Below are 21,773 nucleotides of genomic sequence, written 5' to 3'. Positions count from 1 at the left end.
GTGCAAGTTTGATTAAATTCAAATCATAAATGAAGCTGCTATTGTGCAGACAAGGTCAAAATAGCTAATTTTGAACTGGCCAGATCCCATTATGGGTTCCAGAGTTATGGCCCCTGAAAAGGGCCAAAATTAGCTATTTTGACATTGTCTGCACAATAGCAGCTTCATTTATGATTTGATTTTAACCAAACTTGCAAACAACTTGTATCACCACAAGATCTTGGTTCCTTTCTTAAACTGGCCAGATTCCATTATGGGTTCCAGAGTTATTAGCTATTTTGACCTTGTCTGCGCAATAGCAGCTTCATTTATGATTTGAATTTAATCAAACTTGCAAACAACTTGTTTCACCATAAGATCTTGGTTCCTTTCTTGAACCGGCCAGATCCCATGATGGGTTCCAGAGTTACGGCCCCTGAAAGGAACCAAGATCTTACGGTGAAACAAGTTGTTTGCAAGTTTGATTAAATTCAAATCATAAATGAAGCTGCTATTGCGCAGACAAGGTCAAAATAGCTAATAACTCTGGAACCCATAATGGAATCTGGCCAGTTTAAGAAAGGAACCAAGATCTTGTGGTGATACAAGTTGTTTGCAAGTTTGGTTAAAATCAAATCATAAATGAAGCTGCTATTGTGCAGACAATGTCAAAATAGCTAATTTTGGCCCTTTTCAGGGGCCATAACTCTGGAACCCATAATGGGATCTGGCCAGTTCAAGAAAGGAACCAAGATCTTATGGTGATACAAGTTGTGTGCAAGTTTGGTTAAAATAAAAACTATCGTGCAGACAAGAAATTGTTGACAGACGGACGGACGCACAGACGACGGACGAAGGGTGATCACAAAAGCTCACCTTGTCACTATGTGACAGGTGAGCTAAAAATCTCAAAAGGCATTTTGCTCTCTTTGCTCTCAATAAATATTTCAGTATTTAACATTTTCTGCTGCTAGGAGTCAAGGACGGTTTTCCGTTAAAGGCACTCGCTACATTTTTTCCGGACGGGTCGATATTTACCCCAACACCGTGCCAATTTGGTTGTGTTTCTAATCGATGTAGCTCATTGCAGAGTTGGTGCGGTCTTCTGCGCATGCCCGGAAGTGATTATTTATTGTCGCGTACGGCAAAAATTCGCAAATTATTGTATGTTCGCATGCATTTAATGTACAAAATGTATAATATACTAACTAAAGGTAAGGGTAAGTATCACCATGGTTACAAAATATATACATTTAAAGTACTTTTAGTTCAAATTGCTTCAATCCGACATCTACTGGAGTCTGTTATTTATACCAGCGCTCAAACTCTGCATTGAGTCACAGCTGTTTCCAGTCCCGTACCGTACATTCGTAAACTAAAGGTTTTGTTAAAAAAAAGGGCGGAAACTTTCATCGTTCTATGCCATCAAAATGCTTCAGAAACACATTAAAATCCGCTTATTAAGAAATCTGCCGTTTGATAATTTTATATATATATTTCTAAGTCATTTGCTCAAACACTGAAAGAGTATTTCGTATCAACCTGCGTTGTATAAATGTATAAATGTGGGTTCGAGCCTCACTCGGGGCGTTGAATTCTTCATGTGAGGAAGCCATCCAGCTGGCTTACGGAAGGTCGGTGGTTCTACACAGGTGCCCGCTCGTGATGAAATAATGCACGGAGGGGCACCTGGGGTCTTCCTGCACCATTAAAGCTGGAAAGTCGCCATATGACCTATCATGTGTCGGTGCGACGTTAAATCCAAAAAACAAAAAATGTGCAGAGTTTGATTAAATTCTATTATGTGAAACTCGATAAAATAGCAGAAGTACCAACTTAAAACTGACAAAAATAAGTAAAAATAGCCCTTGGGTCTGCTGAACAAGTATTCCTTTCTTTACAAAATCATGTTCTTTTGATTTCTCTGAGCATGTTTCTAATGGATATATTGTTTTCCGTTATAAAAATGCTTAGATAATCAAAGTTATGCTGATTATTGTACTTTACTGAAATATATTTTAGGATTACAGAAATTTTGAAAAATGTTTAAAATAGCACCATATCTAAGGGCAAATTAAATTGAAACAAAGCTGGTGACCTAGTATTTTTATTTCATTTTTCAATACATCATAACATGATCTTTTAATACAAAACATTTCATCAAAATCTATTGAGAAAAAATTACGAAACTGTAGCGAGCGTCCTTAATGCTATAATCTGGCTTTAATTAAAGGGTATCTTAGAATATTCAACAAAAAAACACTTTCGCTTCTCGCGTAAAAATTACTAGTAGTCCTTTGTTCCATATCCTACACATTCAGTAAGAAAGAAAGTAATGTTAATATTTGACTTTTATTCCAGCAATGATATCCTAGAACCCTCAGACAGATATGTATTGCTTCGCTCGCAGTACTAATTCAAGCGCTATAGTATATGTTGACGTCTAAGACTAGTCGACATTTGTATATTTAAAAATGGTATGTCAACATTCTATCACAAAGAAAGAATTCTGACACAAAACCGAAATAAGATTTCACTGTGCAAAACGTGTAATTTCACATATGCCTTCCATCCGTTCTTGCGTATTTATTTGTAAACGATACTTTTTACAGAAGCAATGGTCTCAAAATTGCTTCTCGCAATTGTAAAATGTATTCTGTGTAAACGGATGGTTAGGACCAAGTTTCCTTTGTACATAAATAATCGAGAAAAATCGTGAGTAAAATCTACTAGCTAAAGTATAAGTGGACGTGCCTCCTTTCTCAAGACAAAAACGGATAACGTATCATTAGTTGATATCATTACTAAGTCTATTAGTCATGGCTGAGCTGAGTTTGACCACCTCAGGAAGAACTGGTCTTGCTTATCTCAGGGTTGCTTTGTTCAAGACGTTTTAATACGTACGTTCCTGTTTAAACTTCTGGTATGAACTGGCTGAATTATTCGCTATCAAAAAATGAAATGTTTTTGCCCAGCGTTTTGAACAAAATTTACCAGCCAAATTTCCTAATGGTCGTACCCTTCTTGTTGAATTTGAACAAAACGTCCGCCAATAGAGAGCTTATTTTAGCATTTTTTCCAAGGTGTTAAAGACCTAACCATCCCTTCATTTTTCCTTCACAACAGTATCTTGTGTTCTCAGCCCCCTTTACAGTTCTCATGTAATACAAATAAAACTTGGTATATATCATCAAGACCAAGTGGACATGTCTCCTTTCTCAAAACAACAACGGCTAACGTATCAATAATTTATATTATTACAAAGTCAGATAGTCGTGGCAGAGCTGAGTTTGACCACCCTGATCTTGCTTATTGCAGGGTTGATTTCTGCAAGGTTTTTTATTATGCATGCTCCTGTTTTGACTTTGTGTATGAGCTATTTGTTAGTTATTGCTATTCAAAATATGTTTTGTCTAACATTTTGAGAAAACCCTCGAAACTGATCAAAATTTTACATGTAATCGTGTACATTTCCATGTAGGCTGAAAATGGCATGTTTTTAACAAAAGATACAGATAAGCAAATCATCTTCATACAAACTTACATTTTATATTCCTAATACGTCAACAAACATGTACAAGAAATTCTTTACCACTAGATAGCTAGCACCTTACGACCTTCAAAACGAAATGCATAAATCAGATGGATGTCAGAGTTAGACAAAAATTACTTTTGTTGCGGGCATTTTTTGCGATGCATGGCTCTATGGCTATGTTTGGGATTCTATGTGCTTCCTATTCCCTCGCCTATTATTTTTAATTTGTATTTTATTGTTCATACATTGCATTTTACATTTATTTTGTTACATGTACGACGTATGCGAGTTATTTGTATCAGTTTTATGACATCCCATTGGAAGATTAGCTTAGCTAAGTGGGTTACCCTTTTCAGATAAAGAAACCCTTTTTGTTCGCTCAGCATTAAAGGGGAAACTAGCGCTAATGGCGGTGAACGAATACAGATGTCACGGTCTGTATATATATCAACAAATTATAAAAAAAACTGACGTCACGGTACATAATACGAGGAGTGTTCGGAAAGTTTCGGGACAAATGCCGTAATATTCTTATTTTTTTTAATATTTTTACACAATTCTTTAAACATACATAGCTCCATATACCTTTTACTCATTCTCAAAAGCAAACTTAGTACATATATAGAAATATAAGGAAGGGAAAACGGATGTCAACGGTACATATACTGTTAAATTAGAAAGGAAAACAGATGCTACTGTACTTATATCGACCTAGTATGAAGGAAAAAAGATGTCACTGTACATATAATAATAAATCAGTAAGGAAAATTAATGTCAATGTACATATAACAATAAACTGTATCAGACGTACATATAATAATAAATTGGGAAAGAAGTTCATATAACTATATATTAGGAAGGAAATACATATAGCAATAAATAGACGCCACAAGGTTGAATTAGTAGAGCTGACTAAGACCTTGTTTTCAAGAAACAAAAACGATACGCTTGCATCATCTCAATCTCAACTTGAAACTGAACCAAAATATTTCCCTTTTTATTGTCTCATGTGCTAATAATCACATGACTCATCACAGTACACTGACCGTATGTGTAACATTGGAATATAAACGGGCTTAAGAGAAGCGTTTTGTGCACAGCTAACATGTTTAGGTTCCGAGATGTGTTTTGCCACAGACCGTTCCAAATACTTGAAGAGTGGGTGACATTGTCGCTAACATTTTTTTTTCACGTTTTTTTACCGTTGACATTTTTAATCATTTACTTGTCATTAAATGAAACTGTTTCTTGATAAGAACATCGATTTTCAAACTAGAGATATTGCTTTAGGGCCGTAAAGGTACTAGTACAGCATTTGAATTCCTACTGCAATAATTAAGGTTTAGGAGTATATCATCAAAGCACAAAATATTTGATAAACGAACAACATCTTTACCAGCAATCTACCTGTCCATTACATGTTCTACCGTCCTGTACGACTGAATATTTAAAATTGCTCCCCTTAAAAATGGATGCAATTTGTAAGGAAATAGAATTGAGCATTACAAAAAACTACGTTTCACCTAGTTATGTGAAATTTCGGTACAGTTATTATTGCAAATGCATCGAAATGAGCATATGTAACAGTCTTTGAAATTGGCGAGATTTTAGTCTGTAACTGTGGGCCCTTTATACAGTTTCTTCCCGGAGTTCTCCGTATATATCAGTAAAATGACAATTGTAATATGCATGATTTATAAGCTGTTCAATTTCCATGTAAAACACCTTTTTCTTCTAAGATTTGGTGTTGTTTGAAGTTGTTTTTTTTATCTCAAAATGTGGATCCAACTTTTAATTTCATGCTTTCCTCATGACTAGAAGTAAAATGCATAATTATTTTATACAACTCATGTTCACGGTTCACTAGGTTGCCGTTCAAATGATCACATATGTTAAAATATAACTCCATGTTAATTAACTTATATCTCCCCACTTCTAATGTTAAAGTATATCTCTAGATAAATTAACTTCTCCCTTTGTTATGTTAAAGTATAGCTCCATATGAATTAACTTACATCTTCAGGGATTTTTCAGATGTTTAACACCATGTTAATGAAATCTTACATTCATTCCCCTTAAATGTTAAAGTATTATTTTTAGCTCGAGTATTCAAAGAATACTAGAGCTATTGGACTCGCCCGTGCGTCGGCATCGGCGTCCCGATTTGGTTAAGTTTTTGTATGTAAGCTGGTATCTCAGTAACCACTTGTGGAAATGTATTGAAATTTCACACACTTATTAACTGTGATAAACTGGCTTAGATTGCACTCTGTTTTGCTTTTTTACAAAATTATTCCCCTTTTTCGACTTAGAAATTTTTGGTTAAGGTTTTGTTATGTAAGCTGGTATCTCAGTACCTATAATGGGAATGGAGTATTTATATGTTAGGTGGTATCTCAAGACCCACTAATTGGAATCAATTGGAACTTCACACACTACAATGTCATGAGCTGATAAGCACTGTTCAGGTTCCCTAACCCTGTTTTGTATTTGTACAAAAATATGCCCCTTTTTCGACTTTTATATTCATTCAATTGACAAGGCTGTTGACAGCCCTTGTCTTATATCTTCTCCCTTTCAGATGTTTAATTCCATGTCAATGAAATCTGATATTCATTCCCCTCAAATGTTAAAGTATAACTCCAAGTTAATTTTCTTTACCTTCTCCCCTTTTAATGTTAAAGTATAATAAATGTCATTTGTAAAGAAATAAAAATAAGCCATTGCTGAAAACTACATTCCACCTAGTTATGTGATATTTAAGCACTGGGACATTACTGCAAATGTATCAAAATTAAGATAAGCGACAGTTCTTTGAAAATGGTGAGATTTTAAAAGCGTTGAACTGTCTGTTACTGTGGCCCCTTTAATATGCATGTCTTATAAAGTGTTCATTTTTTTCTGTACAACAACACTTTCTATAATTTGGTGTTATTTCAACTGTTCCCTTTTTTCTAAAAATGCGGGGCTTACCTTTATTTTCATGCTTTTTTCATGACTAGGAGTAAAATGCATAAATAATTCATAGAATATAAAAAGTAGGCCTAAGAAATAACATAATAGTTGTCAAACCGTGAAATATAGTTGCAAATAATGACTTTAACCTCTAAGTTACAAGCAAATAATATATGATTTCAAATGTTGTCATTGCAGATTGATAATTTACTTCTCGTTTTGACTATTATGTTCCTTCTGATTATAGCAACTGTGTAGCTTAATTTAGATCCCAGTTTGGAGAAAAAAAGAACAATCTTATATATTCCAGTTTTACAAACTAACAATAAGTAGAAACATATGTACTTACAACATCCTAATGCAAACTTCCTCGGCATCTTTGTCAGTGAACGAATCAGCACAGATATTTGCCCATGTCTGATTATACAATACTTCAACTATGCCCTCGTACCAGACGGATCCGCCGGATAGTTTCCACTCTGAGCAGATCCCTAACATGCATGACAAAGTAAAATTAAAACCTTATTATCAAAAGACGTCATTTCAACGTTGATATATGGTTGTATTTAGACTATGACATAAAACAACGTTGATCCAACGTTATTTCAACGTTGGGCAGTCAAAGATGAGATGTTGTCGAAAAATGAGGTTGTTTCAACGTTGAAATAAGGTTGCAATCAACCCAGCAAACAAATTACGTCTTGAATACGTCTTTATTTGGTTATTTTATGGTCACGATGTTTGTGACCGGAAAAACGTCTTTTTGTCGTTTTACCTACGAAATAAAGACGTCTTTTAAAAGACGTTTTAAAGCCGTCATAAAACGTTTTTGTCTATGAGAAAATTTAGGTTTTCGTTCTTCTAAGCTGCCATAACATTTACAACAAGTACACTATAAAATTTGGTAAGAACTCATTTAGATATGCTGCTACTGTGCTGTGGATTCACTGCCAGAAAATTGTAGAACTCTGAAATCCTCCTGGAATGGTCAGGACTGTATCTTTTTGTTTGCTTATAACGTTAGCTTTGTACATAAGTCTGTGTTATGTATTTGTTGTTTCTGTTTCACAAATGTTCAAATGCTTTTAAGCGTTTATTTTAAAAGTATGTATCTCCTTCTGTAAGTGGCTATTTTTTGTGAATGTACCCCAGTTGTAGTCGGTGCCTTACAGAAGGGGATTGCCCCAAATTTTGGCATGGCTGCACTCTGGGTGCATTTTCCTTGCTACTGAACATGCTTTATTTCATTATGTCTCCACTGGGGGAGACATATTGTTTTTGCACTGTCCGTCCGTCCGCCCGTCACACTTCATTTCCGATCAAAAACTGGAGAACAATTTGACTTAGAACCTTCAAACTTCTTAGGGTGGCAGGGCTTATGGAGTAGACAACCCTATTGTTTTTGGGGTCGTCAATCCATCAAAAGTCAAGGTCACAGGGGCCTGAACAAGGAAAACCATTTCCGATCAATAACTTGAGAACCACTTGACCAAAAATGTTGAAACTTCATAGAATGATTGGACATGCAGAGTATATGACCCCTATTGATTTTGGGGCCAAGGTCAAGGTCGCAGTGAACAGAACATGGAAATCCATTTCCCGTCAGTAAGTCAAGAACCACTAGACCCAGAATGTTGGAACTTCATAGAGTGATAGGACTTACAGAGAAGATGACCCCCATAGTTTGTGGGGTCACTCTATTAAAGGTCATGGTGGCAGCGGACGGAACACGGAAATCGATTTCCAGTCAATAACTTGAGAATCATTTAACCTAAAACCTTCAAATTTCATAAGGTGATAGTACTTACAGAGTAGATGACCCGTACTGTTTTTGGGATCACTCCATCAAAGGTCAAGGTCACAGGGGCTTAACATAGAAAACTCTTTTCAATCAATAACTTGAGAACCACTTGACCCAGAATGTTGAAACTTAATAGGATGATTGAACATGCAGAGTAGATGACATCTACTGATTTTCGAGTCACTCGATCAAAGGTCAAAGTCACAGGGGCCTGAACATGGAAGATTGTTTCCAAATCATAACTTGAGAACCACTAGGCCAAGAATGTTGAAACTAAGCGGGATGATTGGACATGCCAAGTACATGTTTACTTTTGCAGCCAGCCATCAGTGTCTCTTTGACTTTTGCTCCTGTCCCCTATTGACTCTATGTATTGGGGGGAGACACGCGCTTTTCTACAAAAGCATCTTCTAGTTTATACATTGTTTGTATTTTATCTTAACAATGTAATCTCCACCTTACTTCATTTTAGTGTGTACCTGCATATTGTATGTCATAATCATTGTCACTCAGGTTGATTAGTTTTACAGTTTGTCCTTTGTAAAATGTGTTTTTGTGATAAATCTAGAATTGGTTGAAACCCATAACTACATATGTGTTAACTCATAGATTTTGCTTAATTATGTGTGTGCTTGCTGTCGGTACTGCATATCGTTACTATCATGTACAGCTGCTTTATGTTTGATTGCTTTGTGGTGCATGAAAATTTACCTGTTTTAACTTGTTTTCTACCCAATCTTAAACGCGTGAATTTAAAGACACTGATTCTGGTATGCCTGATATGTGGCCTATGGGAATGATAAGGTCTGCGTATTGGTGGTAATGGCCAATACACAAGCCTGGACCATTGATAGACTTCCTTCTGTTTATCATAATAAGCTACTGTATAGCTACCGTGCAGTAAATAAATTGCAGGTGATATTTCTCACCTTTATAGCAAATCAGTTCTCACCTTTATAACGAGTTTAGAAAGCTTGATTGAAATAGGGCTAAATAAACAAAGTGATAAGATACAACAGTGTTTTTATCATATTTTAAATAAATCAAGTTTTCTAACAACTACATCTCATCATTGTTGTATTTTATCAAAAATATAAAAAATGCATTCAGGCACAAAGCTTTTAGAAATAATAAATTATGTGTATTTTGAACAATTATATATCTTTATTGCTGGATTATTATACATAAAAGAAACATTATTTAGACAACACAAGGGGAATTATGCATTTTAATATATAAAATCCTTCTGTCCATATTCCTTTTTTATCTATTAAAAATGTAACTGAACGCTTCTTTAAATAATATCTAATAAAATCCAGCAATTATCTTTTTCTGGTTTTATTTTGTTACTTTTGATAAAAAGATCATAATCATTGAATAAACAAACTTGTAATTTCTCTTTAAATAAATATTAAGTTTTAAATAATTATTTTATTGTTGAGGAGTGAGAATTGCTTTGCTATAAGAGTTATAATTTAATTGGCCGGGAAATTATTCAACATGACTGAGCAATCAAAATTAGTATATTATCAATTAAAATGATTTTGTGTACATTCTGAAAAAAGAAACAGCACTCCAATCAATAAAATGCAAAACACAGGAAATAACCAATTTATCTGTAGGCAATAAAATTTATGATTCTCTGACAATAATTAGGCTACATGTCAAGTCTACCGGGGTTTTATGGACCCTTATCAGAGTGGACCAGACAGGATCTTGTATACTGGGGATTAAAAAGTCTGGTATTTGGGTGGGGGGGGGGGGGGGGGTCACTTATATAGGAGATTTTCTTTGCCTTTAAGATGCTAGTTACCAAATTTATTTTCTTTTAGAATTCTTATTAATCGTTTCGATAATGAAAAAGAAACAGAATGTCTTACGCCCAGTAGCTATTCTTAAGCTCACTTAGTATGTATGTTTTCTTCTGTTTGTTATTTGTTAAATTCAGTGCCTTTAAACATCTTCTACCAGCCCGCTTAGCTCAGTGGGTAGAGCGTCGGTCTACGGATCGCGGGGTCGTGAGTTCGATCCTCGGGCGGGGCGTATGTTCTCCGTGACTATTTGATAAACGACATTGTGTCTGAAATCATTAGTCCTCCACTTCTGATTCATGTGGGGAAGTTGGCAGTTACTTGCGGAGAACAGGTTTGTACTGATACAGAATCCAGGAACACTGGTTAGGTTAACTGCCCGCCGTTACATGACTGAAATACTGTTGAAAAACGGCGCTAAACCTAAAACAAACAAATTAAATATCTTACTCCTATATATATATATATATAAATACTAAACAATGTTTTGTTCCCTAGAATGATGAATGTTTGTAAATTGGGTTTTACTTGACAATTCATGTATTTACATCTCTTACAGCTGTTTCTACTTTTATGTTGATAATGTTTATCTTTGTTATTCATAGTCGGTTGTAAAAGCTTATAAGAGCGTCTATTTATTTGTTGTTGTCTTGCCGACTCAAAAAATAATCGTATCTTAACATAAACTGTTAGATATTATCGAAAGTTTGATAATTGCTTCACTTCATATTAGAACTGACGGGTATAGCATTTTCTATTGTATTTTCAAAATACAATGTAGACTATTTACTAGCATTTCAAAATTCATGAAAATGGACTAAAACTTGAAAATGATATTTTTTGCACTTCCGAAAATGTTCCTAATTGTTATTTAAATTGGGCTGTTGTCCAGCTCTTTTCAAAATGGTGTAATTCTTTTAATAATAATATCAGTAAGTTTTAAAATATTCAGGAAAGCGATAGTACAATGATTAAACTGAGATTCTTTGGGAACATTTAACACATGTTTGTAACCATGGTGACAAAGGGTCCGTCTCCCTCTACACATGTACGCCTATATCCTGGTATTGGTTTATAAATATTCAGTTAATTTGGTAGAGGTTTAAGCTGTAAGACAGGTGGAAATCTACAGGTCGCCCATCACGACATAAACGAAAACGTTGCAGGTTCGGTTTGATTGAGCCTGTTCATGGACGGTAATGGAAATGCAAGCTACCGTCCACGCCCTCTAGCCCCGGGTTGAATAGAACTCAAGAAAACAATGGGTAGAACTAAACAGTTAGAAAAAGCAGAAAAAGTGAGTACAATACTTTAAACACTATTATAGCTTAATAATTATATGCGTCAATGATATTATATTTAAAAGACTGACGTGTTTATAAAATATCTATTTTAGCATCATTAGTTTTTTTAATCTGCATTTTTCTAAACAAGAGGGTCATGATGACCCTGGATCGCTCACCTGAGTAACATGAGCTACATGTTTCAAATGTCAAACTGATGATAAAATATTAAGAAAGTCAGTAGGTCACATTCATGGTCAATGAAATTCAGTTTTACGATTTGTGTGCAAATCTGTGATTGTCATCAAAATTTCAAGGCTGTATCTTAACAAGAGGGCCATGATGGCCCTATATCGCTCACCTGAGTAGAGTTGTTTGCTTGAACAAATTTCCTAGCTTAACCTTTAAAAATGGCAAACTGATGCTAAAATATTAGAAAGTAGGTCAGTAGGTCACATTCATGGTAAATGAAAGTCAGTTTTAAGATCGGTATGCAAAACTGTACATGTCATCCAAATTTCAAGGCTATATCTCAAAAAACAAGAAAGTAGGTCAGAAGGTCAAGGTTACAGTAAGGTGACACGTAATTACTTGGATACAACAGGTTAATATATTTAAACAGTCCAGAAAATATGATCTGATAATTTTTAAAGTAGTTTTTCCTATATAACTCATATAACAAGTGACCACCAGTGCGGGGCCTCTTTTCACTCCAGGGGCATAATTTGAACAATCCTATTTAATAGAGGTCCACTAGGCAATGATACATACCAAATATCAAAAGCCTAGGTCTACCAAATATCAAAAGCCTAGGCCTTGAACTTTCAGACAAGAAGACTTTTATTTTTTGCCCTATATAAGTCTATGTTAAACTTGGGACCCCGGGGTAGGGCCTTTTTTCACCCCAGGGTAATAATTTGAACAATTTTGTTAGAGAACCACAAGGCAATGCGACACACCAAATATCAAAAGCAAGCCTAGGCCTTGCAGTTTCAGACAAGAACAGTTTTCTCCTATTTAAGTCTATGTAAAACTTGGGACCCCCGATGCCTAACTACCTAACTTATATAGCACTCTTTTCATACATAATATGTACGTTCAAAAGTGCTTTACAAAAACATAAAGAACACATACATACATGAAAATATACCGGTAAAAGATTAAAATGAATAATATTTAAAACAAGATCTGCATCCATAAATTATGTTCAACGTTAAATTACATTACGAGACCAATCCTTTCTCAACACGAAACAAACCTTTCATGGTTTTCGGTTTAACGCCATTTTCAACAGTATTTCAGATATAACATGTGTGAATGTGATTTGGTTTAACGCCATTTTCAACAGTATTCCAGGTATTTATAACATATGTGAAAGAGATGCGTTTTCAAAGATTTTTTTAATGCGGACAGTGAGCTTGAATCTCTGATGCTAGCTGGGAGGACATTCCAAAGCTTTGGAGCTGCATGCTTGAAACTTCTGTCACCATACTTTACTGTTCGACTCCTCGGTACAACAAGTAGACAACGTCGTTTATATGACTGAAAAATTGTTGAAAAAGACGTTAAACCCGAACACACACACCCATACACCAAAGACACCGGGCCATTTTGCCGACCTTAAGTCTCTACGAGGCTTGTACATATCCAGCATACCGACAATGTACTTAGGAGATTCATTGTGCATGGCTTTGTATGTAAGTGTCAAGATTTTGAACTCAATGCGGTGCTGAACCGGAAGCCAATGCAACTCCTTCAAGACCGGCGTGATGTGTTCGTATCTTGGAGTCCTGGTTATGATGCGGGCCTCTGTGTTTTGTACACATTGAAATTTTTGCAGTGAGTCTTTGGAAATTCCATACAACAGCGAGTTACAGTAGTCTGCTTCAATGTAACCAGAGAGTTCACAAGAGACTTGGCAACATCAGCTGTGATGTACTGCCTGATGTGGCCAATTTGCCGAAGTTGTGCGTAACTAGCTCTACAGAGAGTGTTAACATGCTGTGTCATGACCATGTTTGAATCCATTCTAGCACCGAGATTCTTCACACAAATTGATGGTTTAATCTGAGAGGGTCCTACTTTCACGCAAATATCTTCGGGTATTTTTGTCTGATTTGTGTGAAACAAAATGACTTCAGTTTTGTCAGTATTGAGCTTCATTATGTTCTGATGCATCCAAGAGACTATGTCGTTGAGACAGATTTCAATCCGAGATAGGGCTTCGTGTTGATGGGAAATATTTTTTGGCTTAAACGATAAGTATAGTTGTGAGTCATCGGCATAAAAGTGATGATTCAGTCCATGGCTTCTGCAGATTGAACCAACGGGTTTTGTGTAAATGATGTAGTTTTTTCAGTCCTAGGACAGGTCCTTGTGGTACACTGTATTTCATATAGTTCGCCATTTACTGAGACTGTTTGGTAGCGGTCATTCAGATAAGAAGTCATCCACTGTAGTGGTTTGCCAATGATCCCGAAGTCCTTTTCCAAGCGTTTAAGCAACGTTTCATGGTCGATAGTATCAAACGCAGCTGATAAGTCAAGCATTACCAAGATTGTGATTTCGTTTTGATCCAGGGATTGAAGAACGTCATTTTGAACTTTGAGAAGTGAGTTTCTGTCGAGTGATGCTTTCTGTATGCAGACTGATGCTGTTCATGTAGGTTCTTCGAAGTCAGGTGGCACTCAATGCGTTTATCTACTACCTTTTCTCTTCCTTTTAAAATAATTTTGGCAAGAGGCAAGTTACAGAACATTTTTAAAAAATTAAAACGTGGTGACAGTTATACATGTTAAAAAAATAGTTAAACTATTGAAATGATATTAAGGTCATTACTTTCTTTTGAAAATGACCTCAAAACCTTACCAATTATGTATTTGTTACATGATATATAATAATTATAGTTGAGTGTATGATAGGTAGGATTTCTTACATATATATTTTTAAGATACTTTTCTTTTTCAGTAAAGCATTTCTTTAGGTCAGTATCATCGAGTGTCATGTCCTTTAAAAATGTTACATACCTAACGGTAACGTAATAAATTTTACCAGAACTGTACTATGACATACCCTTTTCATCTATGTATGGTTTCTTATAACTTGCACACTATTAAGTCTGAAAACACGAATTTATTGTGCATTAAAACAACTTAAAAGACTAATTTTATTAGTGTGAATTAAGAATGAATAATATTACATGACAGAAAACTGGTAACGTATTTCAAGGATATAATTTCTATAACAGTTTAGATTTGCGATGCTGAGTTGAAATTAATATTCATTTCTACGGTGTTGTCTTCTGTTAACTTGCGAATAACAGTTAATGTCAACATGTTGCTCCTTTAGGGGAATGAATGGAATTGAATAGTCAATCTTTGATTAAATTGATTAAAATGATGAGATATGAGTATAGGTTAAAGGTAACTTAAATTATCATCATCAGCAGTGTACACACAATTCACTTCCAGTACGTCTGTACATCAAATGATCATATGCAAATGATACAAATATGAATTTATAATTGTTTTACTTCAAGATGATAACCTCAAAGATGAACTTGAAATAAGACAGCTTACCCAGGTAACTTGGGATATACACCTTCATCCTTAAAATGCAGGGACTCCATTTTACTCTAAATTCATCAATTATGATCCATAACAAGATACAGAGCTATTTGTTCTTTCCACTTACAAATTTAATGTTTGACAGTAAAATATTTACCAACTCTAGACCCATGCAATACCATATGATGTGAAAATGTCTTAAAAAATACACCCATTAAATATCTTAGATGTTTTCTGCATTTCAGCATACTAGTATATGTAGTCTAGTAAACTTGAGGTTTTACTCCTTCCACGATGTAATTTCTTGTTCTTCTAAATTTACAGAATAGAATTTAAACAAAGAAATGTAGTTTTGGGAGTTTTAAAGATATTTGCAAAATTATCTTTAAAGAAAATAACTGTGTAACTTTCAATTAAGGTCACAGCATTATTTATTTCTGTGGTAATTCCTTTCCATTCAAAATTAACTGAGAGTAGAAGGGACTTGATCGGCGTAAAATTGAAAATAACAATATCTTACGTTTACAATATGCTTTTAATGTTGTTGTCATTGTCCACATATCATTGATAATACAATGTTTATCTTATTTGCACAAACTCTATTTAATGTATATGATAGTCCGGTCCGGCTGCTGTTACCCATGGATGTCGCAAACGAAAAATGAAGTGAATATAGGCTAAGTCAACCTGCTTTTCATAATCCAGTGTTACTACTTTTCATAGAAGTGAGTATCCCGTATTGTAAATGTATACTGGAATAGTGAAATAGGACATACATAGCTTAAATGATGGGTACAGAAGCGAGTCGGTTTGCAGAAAGACTGAAGCTGAATTGTACATGTCTGAGGAGGGCCTTCTAGATTTAAATTGTTCTTCGAGTGCTAAAATCTTGAATTAGGTATTTTAGATTCACGCTATGGTTGATACATGGATTCAAATTGCGCTTCTCTTTTACATTTTTAAGTTTAGAAAAGTTGTTGTTGTTGTTGTTGTTGATGAATTTGCTGTCACAGCTGCTGCTGTACCTATCTGTTTGTGACGTATTAATTGTGTTTCTTTTCTCTGAGTAGTTTGTTATTTCTACGGAAATGATATTGCAAATAACAACAACACCTTTATCAGTTACTAAGCAATCAACTGAAATACAGTATGAAAAATACGCTATAATATGATTCTTATGGCTGCCATTTTGGATTCAATAAATAGAAAAATGCCCAAGGATCTCGCGAAAGTCATGAGATACTGTGTATGCTCCATCTAATGAACAACATAAAGCAATAGAACCTTAGATAAACCCCACTACAAAGTTTCTCATTATTTTTTTTCAAGAAGAAGAACATTGAAATTCGACGATGGCGGCAATTTTTAATTTTCTTAAATAAAAAAAAATCCCCAAGGATGACAAGATGTCATTCGGTAGATTCTCATTTACTGAAGTCTAAAGAACAGGAAACTGCAAACATACCTTATATATATATACCCTATTGCAAGTTTCAGTCCAAGTTCTACTGGACTATGATGTCACATGCCAAATATCAAGGCTCTAAGGTTTTGCGGTTTTGGACAAGAAGATTTTTAAAGTTTTTCCTTTCGGTTGCTATGGCAACCAGAGTTCTGCATGGCATAAAATTCTTTGAACAATTTTGAAAGGGGACCATCCAAGGATCATTCCTGTGAAGTTTGATGAAATTCTGCCCTGTAGTTTTCAAGGAGAAGATTTTTTTAGAAAATGTTGACGGACACACGACACACGACGGACATTGAGCGGTCACAAAAGCTCACCATGAGCCTTCGACCAGGTGAGCTAAAAACAAGAAAGTAGGTCAGTAGGTCAAGGTCATAGTCAAATGACATCATATTACTTGGGGTCATCAGGTAATTATAATTAAACAGTCTTGGAAAAAGGATCAGATGATTTTTTAAGTATTTCCTATATAACTAACATAATAACTAAGTGACCCCAGGGCGGGCTTCTTTTAACCCCAGGGGCATAATTTGAATAATTTTGGTAAAGAACTACTAGACAATGCATCATACCAAATATCAAAGCTTAGGTCGTATGGTTTCAGACAAGAAGATTTTTAAAGCTTTTTCCTATATAAGTCTATATAAAACTTGGGACCCCCAGGGCAGGGCCTCTTTTCACCCAATGGGTACAATTTGAACAATTTTTGTTGAAGACCATAAGACAATGCTACAAACCAAATATCAAAGGTCTAAGTGTTGTGGTTTCAGACAAGAAGATTTTTAAACTTTTTTTCCTATATATGTCTATGTAAAACTTGAGACCCCCGTGGCGGGGCCATATTTGACCGTAGGGGGATAATTTGAACAATCTTGGTAGAGGACCACTAGATGATGCTACATACCAAATATCAAAGTCCTAGGCCATGTGGTTTCGTACAAGAAGATTTTCATAGTTTTCCCTATATAAGTCTATATAAACCATGTGACCCCTGGGGCGGAGCCATATTTGATCCTAGGGGGATAATTTGAAAAATCTTGGTAGAGGACCACTAGATGATGCTACATACCAAATATCAAAGCCCTAGGCCATGTGGTTTTGTACAAGAAGGTTTTCAAAGTTTTCCCTATATAAGTCTATATAAACCATGTGACCCCCGGGGCGGGGCCATATTTGATCCTATGGGGATAATCTGAATAATTTTGGTAGAGAACCACTAGATGATGCTACACACCGGATATCAAAGCCCCAGGCCCTGTGGTTTTGGACAAGAAGATTTTTAAAGTTTTTCCTTTCGTTGCCATGGCAACCAGAGTTCTGCATGGAATTCAATTCTTTGAACAATTTTGAAAGGGGGCCACCCAAGGATCATTCCTGTGAAGTTTGGTGTAATTCTGCCCAGTGGTTTTCAAGAAGAAGATTTCTTTAGAAATTGTTGACGGACGACGCACTACGCACGACGGACGACGCACGACGGACATCAAGCGGTCACAATAGCTCACCTTGTCACTTCGTGATAGGTGAGCTAAAAATATCTCATAGTTACAAAGTCGATATCTCATAGTTACAAAGTCGGAGAGAAAATTTAATAATAGGGAATCGATTCTGTCTACGGTAACGTGCTATATATACTGAATGAGATATAGATCTCTACTATCGAATTAAAAATAGTGATCTTCCGGCACATGCACAGAGCGTTCTTTGGCTCAGCCTGAGTGATATAATAATACGCATCTGAACGACAAACTATGATATTATTCACGCACATATCACTGAGATATATTATTTCGATTCTAACACGTTATCAAGGATTATTATATACGCCCTTGACGATATCCTTCAAGTATTTGCCTTGTTTCTGTTGACTTCTTTCCCAGCGCACCGTTATGCCGTCTAACGCTATGACGTAATAATTGTGACGTCAGAACAGTGAATTGCAAGTTTTCAGCTTTCTTTGTTTAATAGGAAAACAAATCGGGTCATGTTAGAATTAAGTATGACTCCATATCTTCTCCCTTCATATGTTTAAATATAATCCCATACCTTCTTCCCTTCAAATGTTCAAATATAACTCCGTATGAATTAACTTAAACCGTTTATCCTTCAAATGTTAAAGTACAACTAGAGGAATAAGGTCAGTAATTCAGTCGAAAATGTGCTCCCATGTTGTAGTCGAAACAAGTCCACAATAAATAGATCCTAACTTTTACAGTTTTGCGCAGTTCCGTGTAGAACGAGTGCTTTAATCACACTTTTTCACTACTAAAATAGATTCTGAATGAAATGAGACCGTTTTCGTGTTCATACACCCAACATGGCAAGTTTTGCAGATCGAAACCGGAAGTATGTGTTTATTGTGCGGACAGGAGCAAATATGCGCCATTTTAGGGTAGCAGACCAGAACTGACTGGCTTTTCACTAGGAACTATTCAAACCATTATTTTCTTTTCATTTTTTCGTTAATTTATTATAGAACTTTCATGAAAAATAGGTGTAGGAAAAAGTGATGTTCTATAAAGAAACGTAAAGACGACCTGAAGTTGTCGTTCTTTAATTGAAACTAAGAAGGATTTGAATTACTGACCTTCAACCTGTCAGGAGCTGAAATAAGACGTTTTTCGGAACACATCACAATTAGTCTTAATAGTCATAAATCGGTTGTATATGTTATAGAATGGCGTTTCCAATGCAAAATAATCACGAAATTTGAAAATTTTGAATTTGACCATATTTTGCGTAGATGCGCATATTTCTGCAGCGATTTCGGGGATAAAAAGTCCAATGTTTTGTCTCCAGAATGCCAGTAAATGCACAAAATGCATCCATCTGGTTTTATTCATGCCGGAATAAATGATATTTCAGAATCCAAGTAAAAAATAATTCAGACAAGTGAAACTTTTACCAAAATTTACAGTGAAGCGACCATAGGGCCTACATGTTACCCGGTAAATCGGTAGAGGTGGTTTCAATTAAATGTGTATTTTTCTCTACAATCTTGAATTTTCACAATGAAACTTAGTAATATGTTTGGCATTACATTTGTCTTGAAAATAGAGAAGAAAATGTATGAAATTTGATAAGAAAAATTTCTTTTATGAAAGGTCAAAGGGAAATAACTAACAGGGCCTTTGATTGGTTGAAAAAGTATATGGTATTCCGAGACAAATATTTAAGATGTAAAGTGGTCTCTCATTGGTGAAATATCTGTTGAATATGTTTGAAAACTGTTTTATTTCTTAAATTAAAGTTCTAAGTCATGATTAATGGAGGAAAAAATATTTGAAGGTGTATTTTGTTTGAAAATTTTGCTTGTTTTAGTGATATAGTTTCATGAAATGTAAACAAAAATTAACTACCAGACTGGGGGTTACTGACTTATGGGTGAAAAAAGTGCACAAAAATGATGGTCAACATGTATATTTCTGGCTGTTTTCTTTTAGGGCTTGAATAGTTCTTTCACCCTGGGTAGGTGGCATCAAAAGTTTAAATGTTAGGAAAGGGCTATAACCCAAAACAGTACAGTGTAAGTCTATGGGAAAACTGTTAGTTCCCTTTGACCTGAATAAGGTCAGTAATTCGGTCGAAAATGTGCTTCCGTGGTGCAGTCGAAAGAAGTCCATAGTAAACAGATCCAAATTTTCCCATTTTTTTGCGCAATTTCATGTAGAACGAGTGCTTTAATCACACTTTTTCACTACTGAAATACATTCTGTATGAAATGAGACGCAAATTTTGCAGATCGAAACCGGAAATAGGTGTTTATTGTGCGGACAAGAGCAAATATGCGCCATTTTTGGGGAAGCAGACCAGAACTGACTGACATTTCACTAGGAACTATTTAACCCCCTATTTTCTTTTCATTTTTTCGGAAAGGAAGGTTTCATTTGAGAATAATATAACCTTTCACTACTGAAAATATTGTAGAATTTTGGAAAAGGATGGGTTTATAGAATAACATCAAAATAATGCTCTTTTTCAGCAACAGTTCCAGTGACACATGCACCTATTTCATTGGCTAAGCTTAACATATCTCGTTCGTAACCAATGTCGATTAAAATGTTTTTCCCATTCACTGGTACATGTATTATAATCAATCTTTTTACAATGTGTTGTGTACTCCCTGACCACTTGATTTACATATTTGAAACTAAACATTCCTTGAGGCAAAAATAAGCTGACCTGTCCAACCGGTTATATCTCCTTATCAGCAATGCGGAGGTAAATTTTGAAATGTTATTGAAATAAGTATTATGGAAGAAAGGTAATAACCAAGGCTGGGCGAGGGGTCATCAAAGCAAAAGGTGAACAAAATTGTAAAACTTGGTGATCTTTTAGTTAATTTAAAAAAAAAAAAAAAACAATTTAAAAGTAATAATTCAATTTTTAATGCTTGGAAGGATGTCCGACATTGTTATTTCCTTTTTACCCAGTGTAACATGACGAAGGTCTCAATTTGAAAATGTTTAAGCAGATTGAGTAAGATTTTCTGAAACATCATGTTAATTTCCGTGTAGTTTAATTTCAAACAATCCTTATAACTCGATTTTAACGGCAATAATTTATATTGAGATAAAAAGATATGTAATTTAATTAACAGATCAAGATATACGTATTTGAATTAACTCATCAAGATACATGAAATAAAATCTGTAAACTGGATATATATAATTCAATTAACAGGCAATTACCTTTGCGTGCTTCTAGTGTTGAAATAAATAAAATCATAAATATCCCACCATACACGGTTAAAATCATCGTGTCCTGTAAACACTCTTTTTTAATCCAGGCACAGATTTGTATGTGCAATGATATTTATTAATTTGCCTTCCTGTATAACTGTTTCCGAGTTTTCGAAGGAATTGGTTATAAGTGAAACGTTTCTTGTTTTGAAAACTTCTAGGTAACACAGCACAGTACATGAAATAAGTTACACTTTAGTTCTATCTTCATATAATAACATATTTTTAAGACTGAAGCATGTTACATAATTTATTACCTCTTACTTAACTATAACAACTACATTCTGTTGGCAATTATGTAAATCGTGAAGTATTGTATTGTTTGGTTCTGGTGTTTTTTTTAAAAACACACAATTTGGACAAATGATAACCGAGCCTGCAACATTTTCGTTTTTGTCGTGTTGGGCGACCTGTGAAGTTTCCACTTTTCTCTATTTTGCTAGAATAAGAAAACTGCAAAATATGACATTGTGTCCATTCCTTTAAAATACCTAAATAAAAATAAAAATCCATAGAATTTATCATTTTACTTTCAAGCGACAAACCCACACATTGTGATTTGTGATTTCTGAGATAAGTTTTCACCAAAGCAAAAGATATATTTACATGAAACTTGATAGTTGATCAGTTTCTAGTTTA

General features: G+C 34.9%; 1 protein-coding gene across 2 annotated transcripts in view; it reads right to left on the bottom strand.

The window, feature by feature from the left end:
* LOC123545054 (uncharacterized) overlaps positions 1–21,430 on the bottom strand; it is a 49,880-nt gene extending 28,450 nt beyond the window's left edge. Inside the window, exons 1-2 of one of the 2 annotated variants that reach the window (XM_053539011.1) lie at positions 21,084–21,430; positions 6,819–6,960 (exon numbers count right to left, since the gene is read on the bottom strand). In XM_053539011.1, the coding sequence (XP_053394986.1) occupies positions 6,819–6,960; positions 21,084–21,150 (209 nt within the window). In that variant the 5' untranslated portion in view covers positions 21,151–21,430. Of the gene's footprint in view, positions 1–6,818; positions 6,961–18,438; positions 18,645–21,083 lie in introns of those variants that run through there. The other variant, XM_053539014.1, reaches the window with a different exon arrangement.
* Positions 21,431–21,773: the final 343 nt, after the last annotated feature.

This window comes from Mercenaria mercenaria, chromosome 1, assembly GCF_021730395.1.
Source record: "Mercenaria mercenaria strain notata chromosome 1, MADL_Memer_1, whole genome shotgun sequence".
Lineage (NCBI taxonomy): Eukaryota > Metazoa > Mollusca > Bivalvia > Venerida > Veneridae > Mercenaria > Mercenaria mercenaria.
Note: the sequence above shows the minus strand (reverse complement) of the source record. Positions and strands in the feature narration are given on the sequence as shown.